At 36.5% G+C, this 18,192-nt stretch overlaps 2 protein-coding genes across 4 annotated transcripts in view; one reads left to right on the forward strand and one right to left on the reverse strand.

The window, feature by feature from the left end:
• kank1a (KN motif and ankyrin repeat domains 1a) overlaps positions 1 to 7,037 on the reverse strand; it is a 46,964-nt gene extending 39,927 nt beyond the window's left edge. For 2 of the 3 annotated variants that reach the window (XM_079873246.1, XM_079873244.1), the window contains exon 1: positions 6,925 to 7,037. The gene's annotated coding sequence lies outside the window, so the exon portion shown is untranslated. Of the gene's footprint in view, positions 1 to 6,799 lie in introns of all 3 variants that reach the window. The other variant, XM_079873245.1, reaches the window with a different exon arrangement.
• Positions 7,038 to 9,985: 2,948 nt separating this feature from the next.
• fbp1a (fructose-1,6-bisphosphatase 1a) lies at positions 9,986 to 15,531 on the forward strand. Its single transcript, XM_079873249.1, has 7 exons — positions 9,986 to 10,364; positions 11,433 to 11,595; positions 12,285 to 12,377; positions 12,484 to 12,624; positions 13,150 to 13,287; positions 13,419 to 13,538; positions 14,475 to 15,531. Exons 1-7 carry the CDS (start codon positions 10,195 to 10,197, stop codon positions 14,661 to 14,663), a joined length of 1,014 nt encoding a protein of 337 aa, XP_079729375.1. The 5' UTR covers positions 9,986 to 10,194; the 3' UTR covers positions 14,664 to 15,531.
• The last annotated feature ends 2,661 nt before the right edge of the window (positions 15,532 to 18,192 follow it).

Here is an 18,192-nt window from a genome sequence, read left to right on the forward strand (position 1 = left end):
TAGTTTAACAACATACCATTTGTTCAACTGACAAAACATCTTTCCGAATAAAACTTTCAGTAGACGAAATCTCTGTAAAAGTTGTAAGTTGTAAAAATGAAGTGATCTCCAGAACCTTTATACAGTGTGCACCATTATAAAGACTATAAGTTTATCCCGGCTTACAGCCTCGTTTTTTTCACCGTGTTCAATATGGCGTCTAACCTGACTAAGGTTTATAGACCACAAAAGACCAGCTACTTCATGACTATGGTTAAAATGTATAAAGAAAGATCTCAAACAAGGCAGATTTGCATAAATGTTGGGCACTCAATTGAGCACGTTGCACGTTGTACAAGTTGTACGTTCCTCAGACCTGCCCGTTCCTGCCCCAAACCTTCAGCTCAGTATTCATCAACGCTACCCTTCACTGCATTCCATTGAGCGCTGAACTTTAGAAGTCAGTGTAGGGGAGATCAGAGGAGGGTTCATTCCCTGAATATCTTTTCCTCACTTAAATCAGACCTGCTGGAATCTTGTTATAAAATGTTTATGGCTAATGATTGACTCAGTTGCTGAATTCAGAACCACAGCATACTGCTCTTCCTACCATTTTTAGGATATCTTTCTATGGCAGGAATAGTAAGAGTATGAGGTTCTGATATTGATCCCGTCTACATGATCTCCATCATGAACAGCCATCAAAACAACCAATTAGAGCAGGTATCATCAAGCACAGGAGTTCCCAGGGGGACATTCTCTCTAGTGTAGATCTGATGGCACAAATTCAAATTTACAATGCCACTATCAGAGACCTGATTGGATTTTGTTCAGAATTTATTTTCTGAAGTTGAAATGCAATTGTAGCTTAGGTTTGTCAAGCATGCATTGCACATTATGTTAGTGCTGGAATATACTGCCCAACTTTTAAAATCTGAACATATTTTTAAACACTAGGCATCATACTCTTGTCGACTTTTTAAATGGTTATAGACAAAAACTGGGCATCATACACTAAATGACTACTACTAAATACACTACCAGACTTTCAAGTTGTTCCAAACACAACAAACTCACACAGAAACATGCACCTTGTTTCTAGGAGATGCATGGCAAATGAGTCTGTACCTGTCATACACTACGGCCTGGTTTCACAGACAGGGCTTAGATTAAGCCAGGATTAAGCCATAGTTTAATTAGGACATAATTTATAATTTATATAATTTATAAACATGCCTGAGCAAGAAGTGCATCTTGAGACAAAACGATGCCACTGACATATTAGATTTGTCAGAGCAAGTTTCTTTCAGTGAAAACAGCTCAAACATGGATTTTAGTCTGGGACTAGTAAATCTGTGAAACCGGGGGTAAATGTTTTTCTGTGAAATCTGTAAATTCAGACTGCCCAAAATCTGCTGACTGGCTGCCGTTGATTGGTCCAGACTGTAAATTGGGGCTAAAATTTGAAGACTGTAACTGTGCATGTCAACATATTAGGGAAAGCAAGTCAACTGTGGCTCAGTCTGATAGAAAACAGACATTTGACCTATAACTTCACTGTCAAACGGCACAGTTATGTAAAGACCCAGAGTAAACCATATTTACAAAGATGAACGTCACTTGCAAATGTGGGTATGTCATACGTCACGAAGAACAAAAAGACCTCTGTGAAACATTGAGAATGTAGGAGTTTTTCTTCTGCACCCACTAATCCCAGCTGCATCTTTGCTCAGAGTGCGTTTTCTCTCGTCACCTGACAAGATCTTCACGCTGCTACATGTGAATCTATCTACCTTCATTTTGATGAAAAATGCCTGATGGAAAGTGAAGAGCCAAACAGAGAAACCTCTTACATATACCTAAGAACAACTGAGTGATGTAGTTATCACTTTTAAAAATGGATATAGTGAAGTGATGTCTTCGGCCACTTGCATGCATGATTAAATAAATAATAAAGACCCCCATTTGTCTCGTTCTGACATTTTAAAAATGGAATTTAATTATACAACCTGGTGGACATAATGTGGACATCTTCTATGCGATGAAAATGTTTTAAATGGGAAACAAACTTTAAACTCTGAGGAAGAAGAGGGAAAACAGCCAACAGTTCAACATGTAAACACGAACCAGTAGATGTATGGGTAAAGCATTTATCGGCCTCCTATTCTTAGAAATCAATCCAAAACTCTAAAACAGACTAGAATAAAGTCACTGTGTTAGGCAGACACATAGTCTAAGGACAATGACCTTAAAGCGCTGAGAGCTCTCTGGGATGCAGAAAACCTGATCCTTTGGCTCTCTATTTTACTGGAATGTTTCTAGCTATAAATAAAAGAAAACGTCAAATGACCAGGTGTTCCTCTTAATCCAGTGTTTTGGACCGTGTATCAGAATGCAGCAAGCCATTCAATCGGTCCATTCTGGTCTCCATTCAACAAAGAAAAGATTTTACGATTTTACAAAGCAGTTTAAGTCTGTGACTCAGTGCTAGCCAACCTAAACAAGCAATTCACGTCACACAGGTTTGATTCATCACAAAGGCATTTTTTCTTCATTTTGCACTTCTAATTAAGAGTCTTTACTAATTACTTTCTCATAAGTAAAAGGGAAGCCTGAAAGCAATGCACTGTTACTACTTACCAAAGAAAGCTCTATTCAGGGAGGTTTTGAGAAGCCCTTTTGTGGATGCTCAAGGCAAAGCTGTGAACACAAAACTACAAAAAGCAAAGCAATGCTCCATAAAACTGCCAATAACACCTTTTACTCTTGTTGTTGTAAATATTGCAATCATTAAATAAATGAGGAAATAACAAGAGGAAGTTCCCACCGGACTTTGATCGTCTAGAGATAATTAATTCCTAATTAATATGTAAACACGAAGTCTAGACAGCATCCTCAGCAAAAAGTCATACTGGAGTGTCTTGAATACGGTCAAACAAGCCAATGTGATGGCTCCTGATTGGATACGACCAGTTAACAACAACAAAAGATCTGGACCTCCTGCCTCTCGATTTTAATTGCCTTGTACCCGAGTCTGTTCCTCAAATATAACCTTCCTTGAGGCTAGCAGGACAAAAAAAGGGTGCATTTTAATGAGAAAAGGCTTTAACAGAAGGTACATTTACTGCTTATGATGGAAAATTATTGATTTGATTTAAAAATGTACATCCTATTCCACCAAGAGAAAGAACAAACATGAAGTTGATGAGGCATCAAATGCAGGTGATTAAATCACTGCATGGAAATAAAGGTCACTAACATTCTGAGTGCAAACAACTGGAAAAATTTTCCACTAGGAAGTCATAAAAAAAAAATCTCGTGTTTTACTTTAAAGAGATAGAAAACAGCATTTACTCTTAAGGAAGGATTACTAGCATGGTTTACTGTACCTATTTGAATGAGTAACTCAAATTGATAACAGTCCTGAATGATGAATAATTTGAACAGAGGATTGCATTTCTGTCTGCATATTGTTCAACAATATAAGTAACAAGTTAAATTATGACACAACAAATTAAACTGGCCAGTGAGTGAATTTCAAGACTCGCCTACACTACAGTTATAGGTCAATATGACTTTTTTTTTGTGAAAAATAAATTAATAAATGTATTCAGAAAGTCTGCATTAAATTAATCAGAAAGAGACATTTCTAAGTTTATAAAATATTTATATTTCAAGTTCTTTTGAACTATTCATTCATCAAAGAATCCTGAAAAAAATGATCAGTTTCCACAAAAATATTAAGCAGCACAATCGTTTTCAACATTGTTCATAAAAGGAGCACCAAATCAGCACATTAGAATGATTTCTGAATGATCATGTGAAAATTCAGCTTTTACATCGCAGAAACGAAATACATTAAAATATATTACAATTTTTAAATTGTAATATTTTTCACATTATTATTTTTGGTCAAATAAACGCAGCCTTTGTTTAAACCATGAACTCCACATTTTTGAACGACAGTGTATACTGACCAGGAGCAAGTAATGAAACAGAATTTTTAAAAAATCTAGTTTTTTTTAAGAACTAACTAAATCAGAAGCAGTGTTAAAAACCAGCATAAAAAGACATGGTAACCCATCCACAATATAGTGTGAGATTCTCTATGCTAGAGATGTTTGGTAGGCTTGGAGCGATGGTAAAGGGGGTAGATTAGATTTGCAAACAGTTCTAACCAAGCAGCAAAGTGGAAGTAATTTCCTCTGTATAAACAGGCGGCAGTGTGGATTTTACAGCCAGAGAGAGAGAGAGAGAGAGAGAGAGAGAGAGATCTAGGTGACAGTTCCCTTTACCATGAACTGAGCTTTGATCCCAATGTGGAAAGCTTCCTCAGCAAGGTGCAAATTGAGGAGGCTTCTGCCTTATGTCCACAAGGGCCTGAACGTAGAAATTGTCTTTTAAAACCCGCATGGATTTCCTTTTTTCTGCAAAAGGAGATATTTTGAAGACCGTCTAACACCATTTTTGTGTGTATCACAGAAGTCGGTTATACAGGTTTGGATAGGCATGAGGGCGAGTAAATGATTTTTGAATCCATCTAGCCTATCCTTTTTAACTGTAGTTGTAGCCATTTTATTTTGTAACAAGTAGCCTAATCAGAAACCAAGCCTGCTGTTGCTAACAAATGCATAATGGTACAGGATAAATATTTAATGAGGGACACAATGTGCATATAGAACATCCTATTGTTTTCAAATTGACAGGAACATGTATGTGTTCACATGGGTAGAAAGTGAAATTCACATTCAAACCTCTTCTCATTTGAAACGCCACATTGCCACCCATGAACAGCACTCAGCTTCAAAGAAAAGATCTAGCCATCTTGCTTTAACAATAAGAATCCCTCTGGAAAGCAAGCATAAAGGCAGACAGGGATCTCACATTCTTTAATATGGTCTTTCATTATGTCATTGGTGAAAGGAGGCTTTAGAAGACTTTCATCTTGAAACAGTTCCCTCTTTAAACAACTGGGACTACCTCCAAAAGATGTCTCGGCATCACAAAGCCTTCTTCCATTCAGTCTCGGAGCAGAACTGAACAGTTTACACCCTGTGGATGTGCCGATTTTCCTCTGGATTGGCCCCTTACAAAATATACTATCACAAGTTTAATGTGGTCTTAGAGGTCACAGACTTCTTGAGGAGTGCAACTGGAATAAGACAGGGATCCAATCCAACAAAGAAGAATTTAAAAATTGTCTGCTGTTGAAATGATGGGTGAATGCATCCAGCAAATGATATTTGAAAGGGGAAAGGGCTCCCTTGTTTCAGATATACACCAAACAGAGGTTTCATTTTTGATGGTGATAATATTTGTAGGTCGCTGACAATCCTTTTCACTAGAGCATAATAATGTCTTTGTGAGAGTCTATTGCAGACTGTACATGGCAATGATGCCAACCTGGAAGAATGAGCATGCCAACACTGCACACACAATGAACAAGTTAAAGTTCAGTGTATTTCAGGACTAAAAGTCCTCTCTTGGACCGTCATGAAAAGCTGCACTATTAAAAAAAAAAAATCATGTTACATATAAAATGACATTCCCAGAAGCCCCTGGTTATTTGGTTATTTTAAAGTTTAAATAGTTATGAGTTTTATATCATGTTGTTAAGTAAATCTCATTATTTTAGTGTCACATGAGTAACCCTGATAGAGTTTTGTCTTTGTTTGTATGACGTAATGCACTGTCCTCGTCTTGGTTTGTGTATAGTCACGGTTTATTGTGTCCCTTAAGATGAACTTTAATACACCAAGTAGCCCTTTATGGTGGTTTTCAGTATCTTTTAAGGTGCAAAGCAGAATTTGGTAGTACAACTACATTTTCCTGGATAACGACTGATAGGACGATAAATTCAGTAGTGAAAGAATGATAAGAATTTCAGTAAATGGCTGTTCGAACTCAAACCACCACCAAGCAGCTTTAAGACATCAGTCGTTTATAGTGTGGTTATCATGAAAATCAGTTCAAACTTCCTGAAATCTGCACAGGAAAGGCGATCAACATAATTACTTACTTCCTGTCAAGTGACCTGAGGACTGCATCTGAAGAGTTCATGAATACAGGGAAATGTATAATCTAGGGGGGACCGGGGAGCGTACAATCACTTTAACCAAATTGTCAAATGTCTGTGTGTTCTATTAGTGTAACACAAACCATCTGGCCGTAAGTTGTAACATCAGCACTCACTTGACATGAATTTATACAGTTGTAGATTTTTAAACTACTATATTTAACAAACAAATAGTAACATTATATCAAACTTTAAGACACAAAAACACAGTTACAGAGCTTGAACAATCGCCCTGCTCTCCACAAGGTAACCAACTCAGTTATGAGAACTACAAACCTAAACTTATCATTTATCACACACCTAAATAAATAAACATCAAACTTAAACGCATGGTGTAGCGGGAAAAATCAAGAACGCATGCTTCCTGACACAAAGGTTAGCTGCAAAAACTCTATTTACATCACTTATATCGAACGTTGTTTAAAAACAAATCATGGGTTCACTGAGTTTAGTCTCAACACACAACATCTGAAGAAAATTATTTTCCCCACAAATGATCTGACCCTGTTAACCATTAAAATGATATTGTAATCTCTTATCTTGACATGTAACAAGAGTCGTGCGACATGCACCTACTACAATCGCCCATAGCATTTGGACCAACGTTGGTCCTGCAGCTTACATTCAGTGTTTTTATACCACTATCACGATTAATTTATATTTATAAATATACTCATAATTTTAACTTAAGACAAAATTTATCATCTTACAATATCCCACAGAAAAACGCAAGTGTTTGCAGACCTGTTGTAGCTGCTGGATCAGGTTTCGCACGCGCCCTGAAGTGAGCGATAAAGTCTAGTTTATAAGTAGCTAGATGCGGTTAGCGGTTGTTGTTTTTTTTTTAAAGGAACAATAAATTAGCCTACCTTTTTTTTTCAAAGAAGTTTGTTTATACGTCCCTCTCCCGTCCGTGCGCTCCCCTTGTAAAAGTCCCGGTGAAGTGTCCTCCTGTCCTCTTCGCTCATGCGCACAAGAGCGTGTTTCACCCGAACGCACAATACATGTTCCCTGACGTGAGAGCGTGACGTGCAAATAACTGAGTACACAAAGGCAGGTGCTCCTCTGCTTACTATCCTCCTGGGAACCAGGAATACACTTTTGTACACTGTAGTGGACATTACATGTTAGTGAATTTCTCTGACACCATACATGTCACAGTTTTAAGTCTGGATGTCATGTAAAGAGCACATTCAGGGCTTTTCACAGATACCAAATACATGACAACAACTTCTCCTTGGTCTTTACAAATTACTGAAATTAAATTAGTGATCAAATTTAGCACTGTAATTAGCACTTAAATCTGACTAGTTTTCAAGTTAATTGTCACAAATCAACATCTCAGGAAAATGTTATGGGTTTCTAATCAAAATATGACTTTCTGTTACAAAACAATACAATTGGTTTCATTCATGTCCACTGGACACCTGGAATCATGTTTACCAGGCATTTTGGGAGAAACAACAAGTAAATTATAAATTATATATCAATATTCCTATGAAATATTAGATATTATTATGAAAATATTACCAATTATTACTCCTATTATTACACATTTTTAATTACATGTTGCCAGAACATTATATGCAAATTAGATACAGTGCATATTGTATTGAATAGAACAACCCATGTATAATATTCCATTATATCTGTCATAACATAGTTGAGAATCGTCTTTATACAAAGTTTGGTTTAAAAAATCCTGAAACCTAAAAATTGATTGGAGAATGGAAAAAAACAAACAAATTGTTTTTGCCTAAACATGAAAAATGTCATGCCTAATGACATGAAAAAATACTAAATTCAAAAAACTTTTTCCTGGGTCTCAGGAGGACATCAGCAGGGTTAGAAAGTCACCCAATTGTGACTATAATAACACCAAATTGTTATAATTATTTATAGGCTATTTTAAAATGCTAATTCTATAGATAGAGATTTCCTGGGGCATTTTCACTTTTTCTCAAGTCAGGCCAACAATAGGCTAAAAATGAACTTTGCAAAGTGGTGACTTTTATTTTGGTTTATGTCGAGTCTTTAGTAGACACTTAACACTTAACCTGAATGTTTTTACTTCTGTTCTAATTACCTTTCTAGACTGTATTGAACTCATTCATAAACTAAATGTTCTGAGAGTTTATTATTATTATTATTATTATTAATCTAATGTGGAGCTGAATAAGGAACCAAGCAGAAAACTTGAATATGGAAATACAGTTGTGGTCAAAGGTTGACATGCACCTTGCAGAAGCTTCAAAATGTTAATATTTGAACTAAATTACAGGGATCATTGTTTGTTATTTTTTATTTAGTACTGTCAAGCTATTTTAAGAAAATAGTAGCCGAATTTATAAAAGTGACCCCATTCAAAAATTGACAAACGCATTATTCTTAATACTTGTGTCATTACATGGATGATCCATGATCATTATTTTCGTTAGTTTGTTTTGTGGTGTGGCTGATCATTGAGGGTTGAGGTGGGATACATGGCTTCAGAGAGTAGGGTCTAGGCCATTACAGCAGTGTTAACCAGTTTCTTAGAGCTAATTCTGTAACTTATTGCGCTTTATTAACCCAATACTGTATATTCAGTCTGATTTAATGTCTATGTTTGTTATTATTCAAAGTTTAAGAGAACATTTGCTGAAATGGGCTCATCATGCTTCTCAGTGGGGAAAGTGACACTTATTCAGGGCTGACCTCTAGTGGTTACTTACAGGTAGTTCGGTATGGAGTCAGAATAGCCTACACAAAATGTAAAAAATCATAATTCAAATACAAGCACACCCTACCCCTAAACCTACACTGTAAAAAAAAAATCCATTAAATTTACGGTAAAAAAAAAAAAACTGGCAGCTGTGGTTGCTAGAAATTTACCGTAAAAAATACGGTAGCAACATTTTATGTTTTACAGACTTTACATGATGAACCATCACAAGCTGAGAAAGTTAATACTATATAGAAGCTGCACGGTGTCATTCACACAAACACTAAACACACATGCAATTTTTACTGCAAACTTTCTGTTAACCAATTAACAATTTTACATCGTAGCATTTTTACAGTCTTTTACTGTTAAAATCATAATATTTTTTTAGTGTACCCACAAGTTATCCATGAAATCAAAGGAAAATGATAGATGAATAACACTGATATAGAAGCACTTGACCCTGCTTGTAAGCCTACTTGACATAAACTGTAATTTTTTTTTTTTTTTACTGTAAACTTGCCCCTCAAATCTGATTTGTTGATCAGAATGTTGATCCAGGAACAACAAAGACGTATATCCAGGAAAATGCTGAATTTGGTGAAATCAGGTTCTGTTAAATGGCTAGACAAAACTCTGCCACCATTGTATCTTTCTCATTTTAAGTAAAATGCTGAATATTCACAGCATAAATGTTTTTGCAAAGATAATTTCCTATAGCCATTTAGCACAGACTGTAAACAGTATATAGTCCAATGCTTAACCTACTTTTCATACTGTCTGTATAAAAAAAAAAAAAAAAAATCTGAAGTATGTTTCAGTAAATGTTAAATCTCTTGCATACCTATTTTAAGTTGAACTGAACAAAAACTGGTTAAAATAGGTCAAATTAAAATTAAAAAGCTCACAAATCCAGCCAATAATAAACCAGCCTGACTAGTATGAGACAAACTACAACATGGCAGACTGAAGACTGACTTCTTATAGTTGACAACTCTCTGAAAAATCCTCAGCAACTCTTTTTAGACCATTCAAACTCAAAAGGAATTTTTGTTTCGAACATTTACAGGCGGGATTAAATAAGTTAACAGAAGAAGAGGACCTAATGGCAGCCAGTGGGTCAGACTCAAACCCATGATCATGATGACACAGCAGATATCAGGCATGAGGGGGCTTTTCATTCACACTCATGTTTCCACAATGCAACATTGTTTTGAAACTTCCACGCAGTCAGTCAGTCACACCTCTAAACCTCTGGCTGTGCACTTCTCATTGGTTTAGTTTAGCTCTCCACACACTCCTCTCCAGCACCATTTCCGCCTTTATATTTGTGTTTCCGCGATAGAATGAGTTGCAGGAATAATCCATATTATTAATACAACAGCGAGATCTTTTTCATTTTTACATCAGCAAGAAAATCTTTAACTCTGCAGTCATGTCAGACCGTAGTTCATTCGACACTAATGTTGTGACTTTGACGAGATTTCTGCTCGAAGAGGGCAGGAAAGCCAAAGGCACAGGCGAGCTGACAACTCTTCTGAACGCGATGTGCACGGCTGTAAAAGCCATCTCGAGCGCTGTCAGGAAAGCTGGGATCGCGCACCTGTGAGTATTTCTTATGCACACCACCGACGGAATCGATTGGGACTCCAAAGTGTTTGGGTTGCAAAAACATGAGTTGCAAAAATGAATGCGTTTGTTTTAGTTTAAAAACAGTGTCCATCTCTACAGTACCCACAAGGTGAATGTGTTTTCACCAAGTACTAAAACATGTTCCTGGATCAACATTTCAATCAACCAATCAGATTTGAGGGACAGGTTTAATACAATTAGCCTAAGTACTTAGTAATGTATATCAAACAACATGTAACCTACTTACTTTGGGGTTAGGAATAAGGGTTGGTATGTGGTTATTTGCTTGTAATAATGCATAATGTAATGTTCTAACTTTATTAAGTAAGTGTAACGTGTAACAAGGACACTGTAAAATAGTTACCAAGTTTATATTTTAGATTTTTTTTTTTTTTTTTTTTTTTTTTGCATTGTGACATTTTTTAAAACATATATTTTTTGGCAATTTTTAATGCCAGATGCTCATTATTTGAATGCAATACATTAACAAAAAGTAATTATACATCATAGCATTTGTTGTTCTTTTGTTTTGTTTAGTTTTTTATTCTCAATGCACTTTTTTTCTATAAAAAATATAGAATTTCTTATTTATTTAATTATGACCTGAACATTTTCTTACAGTTTATGCATGTTTATGAAAAATGTGTTTTTTTGGCATAGCTCATTCAGACAGCAATATCATGCTGGTTTATTCTTTTTTTTTTTTTTCACATGTGATTAGCTTAAGTTTTGAAACTGAAGCATATAGACATGCTGGTGTTAGGAAATACCAGCAGAACTGAACAACCTGAAGTTTGTACTTCTATGGCTTTAAAAAAAAATGAAATTGAGCCCTTTATATCACAAATTAGTTTATTATTCATTATCCATTACATAGATTATGTATGCAGTATCACATGAGAAAACAGTGCTGTTGTACTGGAAGTAGTGTGATGTTGATTTTATACAACGCTTCTATAAAGCATTGAGAAACAATACCTAAAAACTCATTTCAGTCCCTCTGATATGATTCAACTCATGACTTTGAAATATTTCTGGCAGGTATGGCATTGCTGGAAGTACCAATGTGACAGGTGATCAGGTGAAGAAGCTGGACATCCTTTCCAATGACCTCGTCATAAACATGATCAAATCCTCATTCACCTCATGTGTACTGGTCACTGAGGAACATGACACTGCAATCATTGTGGAGCCAGATAGACGGGTAAGCTACTGTAAGTGTTTAATCATAAACCATTTAATCAAGATATATATTTGTTTAAAGTGTTTGCCAAAACACAGCCAATCAATCCAAGTAACTCTTCACAGTCTATTCCAAGAATGGAAAAGTGTGAGTTTCCAGATAAACTTGCCTTTCCTGGGCAGAACATGGAGACCTAGTCACATGACTGATTTCAGCTGCTTTGGTAGAGATGCAAGCTAATAGATCATAACCTGTATTATTGACCAGAAACCCATCCTGAATCTAATCTGACATTCAAGAATATGAAACTGAGATACATGTGCAAAGACGTATTATCAACTGAGTTCCCATAGTCATAGAAAACCTGGAAATTCAGGGAATTTAAAAAAGGCATTTTCCAGTCCTGGATATTACACAGTTAATAAAACCTTAAAATCATGGAAATGTAATTTTGAATGTAAATATTTCTGCTCTAGAGAACATAGTGAGTTCAATTTCTACAAAATGATTTGTTAAAAACTAAATGAGTCAAAAGCTGTGTTAAAATTAGACACAAGCCAGTCGTGTGTGTGTGTGTGTGTGGTTTTAAAGATGAGTGAGGATATGATATGATAGAGCTAAGTACATCATTAAATGGCTGTAATGTAAGTCAAGATGCACCACTACTTCAGTAATATTTATTTAACCAAAGCTTCTTCCATATGTTCAAGGGTAAATACGTGGTTTGCTTTGACCCTCTTGATGGTTCATCCAACATTGACTGCCTTGCTTCGATTGGGACCATCTTTGCCATCTACAGAAAGGTATGACTGAATATATTTAATACATTTGCAAGTATGAAAGCAGCCCATGACAGTCCATGTGGATTCCACCCTAGAACCTGAACACACTTTATTTCTCTGTTCACAGTGCACAGACAGCGAGCCGTCTGAGAAAGATGCCCTGCAGTCTGGTCGAAACATAGTGGCTGCTGGATATGCACTGTACGGCAGTGCCACCATGATTGTCCTCTCCACTGGTCAGGGAGTAAACTGCTTCATGTTAGATCCAGTGAGTCCGTTTTACTTACACAATTTTTTACACATCACTTTTGGGATCATTTACCAGTGAATCAGTTGGTATCACAGTTTATTCAGTCTACACAAAGCAAGCTTAAAATGTGTAGTTAATAATTTGTAGCTGGAAATGATATGATTCATATCATTAGCTAGGAGACATAGTTTGAAACAGTGTACACTCTTAGAAGAAAGGTTTCTTTAGAACCATAAAGTGTTCTGTCTATGTGGTACCTTTTAGGGGTTCCCATCATGGGATCATTTTCTGGATTTAGTTTTAATTAATTAATTTAGTTTAATTTTTTTTTAAATCAAATTTTATGAATTAAACAGCTCGTAAAAGTGCTTTATCACTAGAAAAAAATTAAGACGTTTATTACTGTAAATATATCTATTCTCTTCCTTCTTTTTTTAACTGAGGACAAATCTAAGTTATTTTCTGTGATAATTGACAGCATACCACAGATGCTCTCCAAAGACAATAAGTTCTAACACATGCATTAATGAATTTAAATGTCAGGCTATTGGAGAGTTCATTCTGGTGGACAGAGATGTGAAGATTAAGAAGAAGGGGAAGATCTACAGTTTGAATGAAGGTTATGCCCTTTATTTCAATCCTGCCGACACAGAATACCTGCAGAAGAAAAAGTTCCCGGAGGTTCAGTATGCATTTTTTTCCCAAAAAATATTTCCCTAAACATAATAAAAGCTGAACAAACTTAAACATTTCAAATACACCTCCAGCTACTCAAGGACACACATGGAGTATAACTGTAAAAATGTGTTCAGGATGGCAGTGCGCCCTATGGAGCCCGTTATGTAGGTTCAATGGTGGCAGATGTGCATCGGACGCTTGTTTATGGAGGAATCTTCCTTTACCCTGCAAATGTGAAGAGCCCCAAAGGAAAGGTACTTCATCTAAACATTGTTTACATTCACGTGACCTTGTTTAAACGTAGATGCCGTCACGCCAATAAATCAACTGTTGAGCAATTTTCTTTCTGAACTGCATTTAAACACTTTAAACGCATCATATTTTCAGATATATATGCTTTCATATATTCAGATGAATATTGCCATATATTCGGTAATACTGTAGAATAGGAGTCCATTGATAGAATAAATATGATTATTTATTTCTCATTAATTGTTGCTTGATAAAGCCTTATTCAGCAGCCCAATAAAAAGCATTTGAACACCCAAATTGCACTAAAAAAAACATGAATGCATTAGCACCTTCTAAGGAAGGTTAGAACCGCTAGATCAGAACTAACATCACTTTTCTGAGACATTTTGCAGTTAGGTCCCAATGAATTCCTCTCAAGTTCATTCAGAGTAACCACAGGTGCAATGATCTACCATGTTTGACTACATGTAGCAATGTAAATGTAATGTAGTGTTTAACTAATTTAATGACATTCATATATTCACTTAAGAGTGTCCAGATAGTTTTGCGGACACTTCTATTTAATGAAATACTTAAATGAAGTGAAGGCATGGAAAGCATGTATGACCTTTGCTCCAGTTCTTTTGTTTGGTGTCAAATATGCAGGCGTGTCAATGTTTATTCTCTCTATCCGTAAGACCTGGAATAGGATCCATTACATTATAGATACTTGTGTTTTAGATGTCATTATAGAAAACCTTTGTGCCATGCTGTTACTTCACAGTATCATAATTCAAATACCTCAGTGAGAAAGCTTTTAATGCTTCACTCACCTGTGGCTGCTTTTAAAGCCTATAGAGGGAGCTGTAGGAATAGGAGGAAGCCTTAACTAAATGTTCTTGGACAAATAATGTGGCTGGGACTGGTAGAGACTTGTAAAACTCTTTCACCCTCTTCAGCTCAGACTTCTCTATGAGTGCAACCCCATGGCCTTCATCATGGAGCAGGCCGGAGGAATGGCCACCACAGGGACCACCAACATCCTGGACATCCAGCCCGAGGACATCCATCAGCGGGTACCCGTGGTGATGGGCTCCCCTGATGATGTCCAAGAGTACATCTCCATCTTTCAGAAACACCATAAATGAAGACCAGTAGTCAGATATATAATACTTGACACTCCAGAATGAGAGACCAAAATATATTCTTACTTTCAAAATACCTCAGTAATGTAGATCTAATTCCCTAAAACCAAATGTTTTTATACACTTTATACCTCCAAAAAAGAAATATAAGAAGTATTTTAGAGAACACGGACTAAGCAGTGATTTTTTTTTTTTTTTTGTGAAAAACTTGAGACCAAAACATTTTCTTTTAGAGAAACACAATGTGTCCTGCACTAGACTATCTCTGTGGGTGTTTTTGGCAGCTGGAATTGTCAACCAAAAAGACAGAAGCAAGTTCATGGGGATGATTTGAATTTAAATTGATCTAATTTCTTTCTGTACAGATCAAAATATATTGTGCCTTGATTGCACCCTATTAAGGGAAGCTGTGAATAAAGCTCTTGGCAAAACAAAAGACTTTGAAAGACATGTTTGTTCCGTGTTAAGAACTCGTACATTAAAGTCAGCATGAAACGAAAGAAGTCTTCCCTATTGTGAGTGAAACGGCTTCTTGAACAAGGAAAATGTGAGTTTGTCCATGGGAAACTGATTGGATCGTTGTGGTTGGCTATTGCTGTGATGTGATGTGAGTGACAGGTTGGTCCCGCCCTTGCGCCAGTAATCACGTCATCAAAGAAGAGATGCCGCTGCAAAAGGGAGGGGAAGTTGTTTTGCTTAATGATTACGATAGCACACACACAAAAAATAATAATAATAACGTGCATGGATAAATCATTTAACCCTCTATGGTACGCAATATGATATCACTGAGGAAATAATTGTTTGTTATGTTTTTCCTGCTTAAAAATGGACACTATAACAATATCAATAAACATTATCATTATTTTTTACATTTATTTCTTAATTAAAAGTTTGTTGCCTCAAGGCAACATTGTACCACAATGGACAAATTTAAACATTTGACATTTTCATGAAGAAAAAATGCATATATTTATTGAAAACATCAATTTCTTTAACTAAACACTTGAACAAACATATTTATCAAGTTTTTAATGAATTACGCATTTCATATTTAATAAAAAGTAACATTTATTATCCAGCTGTTGCCCTCAGGCAACATTGTACCATTGTGGAACGCAAGTACTACAAACCATCATATCATCAAGTTATCATATCAAAACATTACAATCGGTGTTGTTTCAAGGTAAAACATTAACAATCACCATAACCTTATCCTAATATGAACCTTATCCTAACTCTGCTGTCTCTCCGGTAGAGGAGCCAGGCCTCAACAACAGCAAGATCAAACATGTGGAAGACCTCCCTGGCCGACCTAATGACCCGTGTGGGGTCAGGGGGGGGCCTGACGGGAGCCCCCCGATTATCCGAGACCCCCAGAAGTAGCGCCGCCTTCATCCTCAGTTTTTCGCCACTCGCCCCTGTCCCACGGACCCACTATTTGTCCGATTGCCCACTATAGTGGCCAAATGTCCCTTCGACCCCCACTGACCAATCACAAGCCACGCCCCTGTCCCACGGACCCACTATTTGTCCGATTACCCACAATAGTGGCCAAATGTCCCGTCGACCCCCGCTGACCACTTACAAGCCACGCCCCCGTCCCACGAACCAACTATTTGTCCGATTACCCACAATAGTGGCCAAATGTCCCGTCGACCCCCGCTGACCACTTACAAGCCACGCCCCCGTCCCACGAACCCACTATTTGTCCGATTACCCACTATAGTGGCCAAATGTCCCTTTGACCCCCCAACCACTCCCAAGCCACGCCCCCGTCCCACGAACCCACTATTTGTCCGATTACCCACTATAGTGACCAAATGTCCCATTGACCCCCCTGACCGGTCCCAAGCCACACCCCCGTCCCACGAACCCACTATTTGTCCGATTACCAACTATAGTGGCCAAATGACCAGTCTGCCCCCGCTGACCACTCACAAGCCACGTCCTTGTCCCACGAACCCACTATTTGTCCGATTACCCACTATAGTGGCTAAATGTCCTGTTGACCCCCCTGACCGGTCCTTAGTCACATCACCGTCCCACACTGTAAAATGTAATTAGTTGACCTTACTTAAAAAAAAGTATGCAAACTCGTTGCCTCAAAAAAATTAAGCAAATTAATCTCAAGATTAGTGAGTTAGAAAAGCTTGCTTATTTTAAGTGTGCAGTACTAAATCAAGTAGTACCACTAGCACGTTTTTTTTATGTTCATGTAACTTACTAGACATGCTTAGTGTTAACTTAATTTTTTCATTTTATGTGGATTGCTTGATATAAATTTAACCCCACTTAGAATTACTAAATACCTACAAGTCATTTTTCAAGTTCACTTAAATTAAAGAAACCAATTTCTGAGTTAGGTTTACTTTATTAATTATAGTAGCACTGTCCATGTACAGCATAATATTTAGAATTTCTTAAAAGTTTCCATTATACAAAAAAAAATATATTTTTTATTTAGTTTTTAGACACATTGACATCAAGAATCGGCCTGTGAATCTCAACAATGGTGACAATTATAAAGCATGTTGCAGTGCATTCTTGGTGCAACCAATCAAAACTCATTCATGGCTCCCATCATGCATTGCTGCATGAATAAATAATGAGCTTATGATCAGAGGTGATCTGTTTGTCACCATTGCTGAGATTCATACGCTAATTCTTGATGTCTGTGTGTGCCTACATAAAAAATATATAAAAATCTCCTCCTCTCCAACCTGTCACATGAGGCTGTCAACTTCCTACCCCTACTTCCAGGAAGCATGGCGAAGGCAAACCCTCCCAAAGAAAGGTCAATTTCATGTTACTAATAAGTATTTTTTGTTGACATATATATCTACATAATCATGAAGGTCTCTAGAATCATCCAAACAAAACAAATCTTACAAGAGATCTATAGTTTTTTGTATACTTAGTCAAAAGTCCAAGCGGCAACTATAGTTACCTTGTAAGTACATATATCATGGGAAAATGGGGTATACTGTGTTAATAGGTTAATAAATCAGGTTTATTGGTCTTGTTTAGTGCATAAACATAACCCTTTAAATGACATCTCTATATAGATATATTTTTTTCTTCATTCTATTTATTTGTATTTATTTATTTTCATTTAACTTTTTGATACACAATGCCCTGTTATGGCTGCACTTTGTTCTGCACTATGTATGTTCCACAACTTTAACCCTTGTGCGCTGTTCGTTTGTGGTTTACAGTCAGGCTATTTGGGGTCTGAGAGACCCCAGGCAACAAAATGTAATTTTGTAACAATATATATATTTTAAACAAATGTAATTTTACTCAGTTTATTAATGTTTTTACTCTACATTTAGACATTTTTACTCCACAAAATGTTTAAAAAAAGAATAGAAAAATTCTCCAAAAAGAAATTTTTTTTTTTTTTTAAATGTGCCTTATAAAATACCCATATTTCTAGCTTTCATTCATGGGGATAACATGGATAATTTGACATGGTTTAGTGTAAGATTTTTGCCCAAATTTTGGAAAATGCCGTTTTAAAAGTAAAAAA

This window comes from Squalius cephalus, assembly GCF_949319135.1.
Source record: "Squalius cephalus genome assembly, chromosome: 5".
Classification (NCBI taxonomy): Eukaryota; Metazoa; Chordata; class Actinopteri; order Cypriniformes; family Leuciscidae; genus Squalius; species Squalius cephalus.

What these genes read in the sequence shown, in the direction of transcription:
- fbp1a (XM_079873249.1), top strand. Translation starts at nt 10,195, where the DNA reads ATGTCAGACCGTAGTTCATTCGACACTAATGTTGTGACTTTGACGAGA. An exon ending in TTGTGGAGCCAGATAGACGG is followed by an intron (nt 11,596 to 12,284) that starts GTAAGCTACTGT and finishes CATATGTTCAAG; the next exon opens with GGTAAATACGTGGTTTGCTT. An exon ending in TGAAGAGCCCCAAAGGAAAG is followed by an intron (nt 13,539 to 14,474) that starts GTACTTCATCTA and finishes CACCCTCTTCAG; the next exon opens with CTCAGACTTCTCTATGAGTG.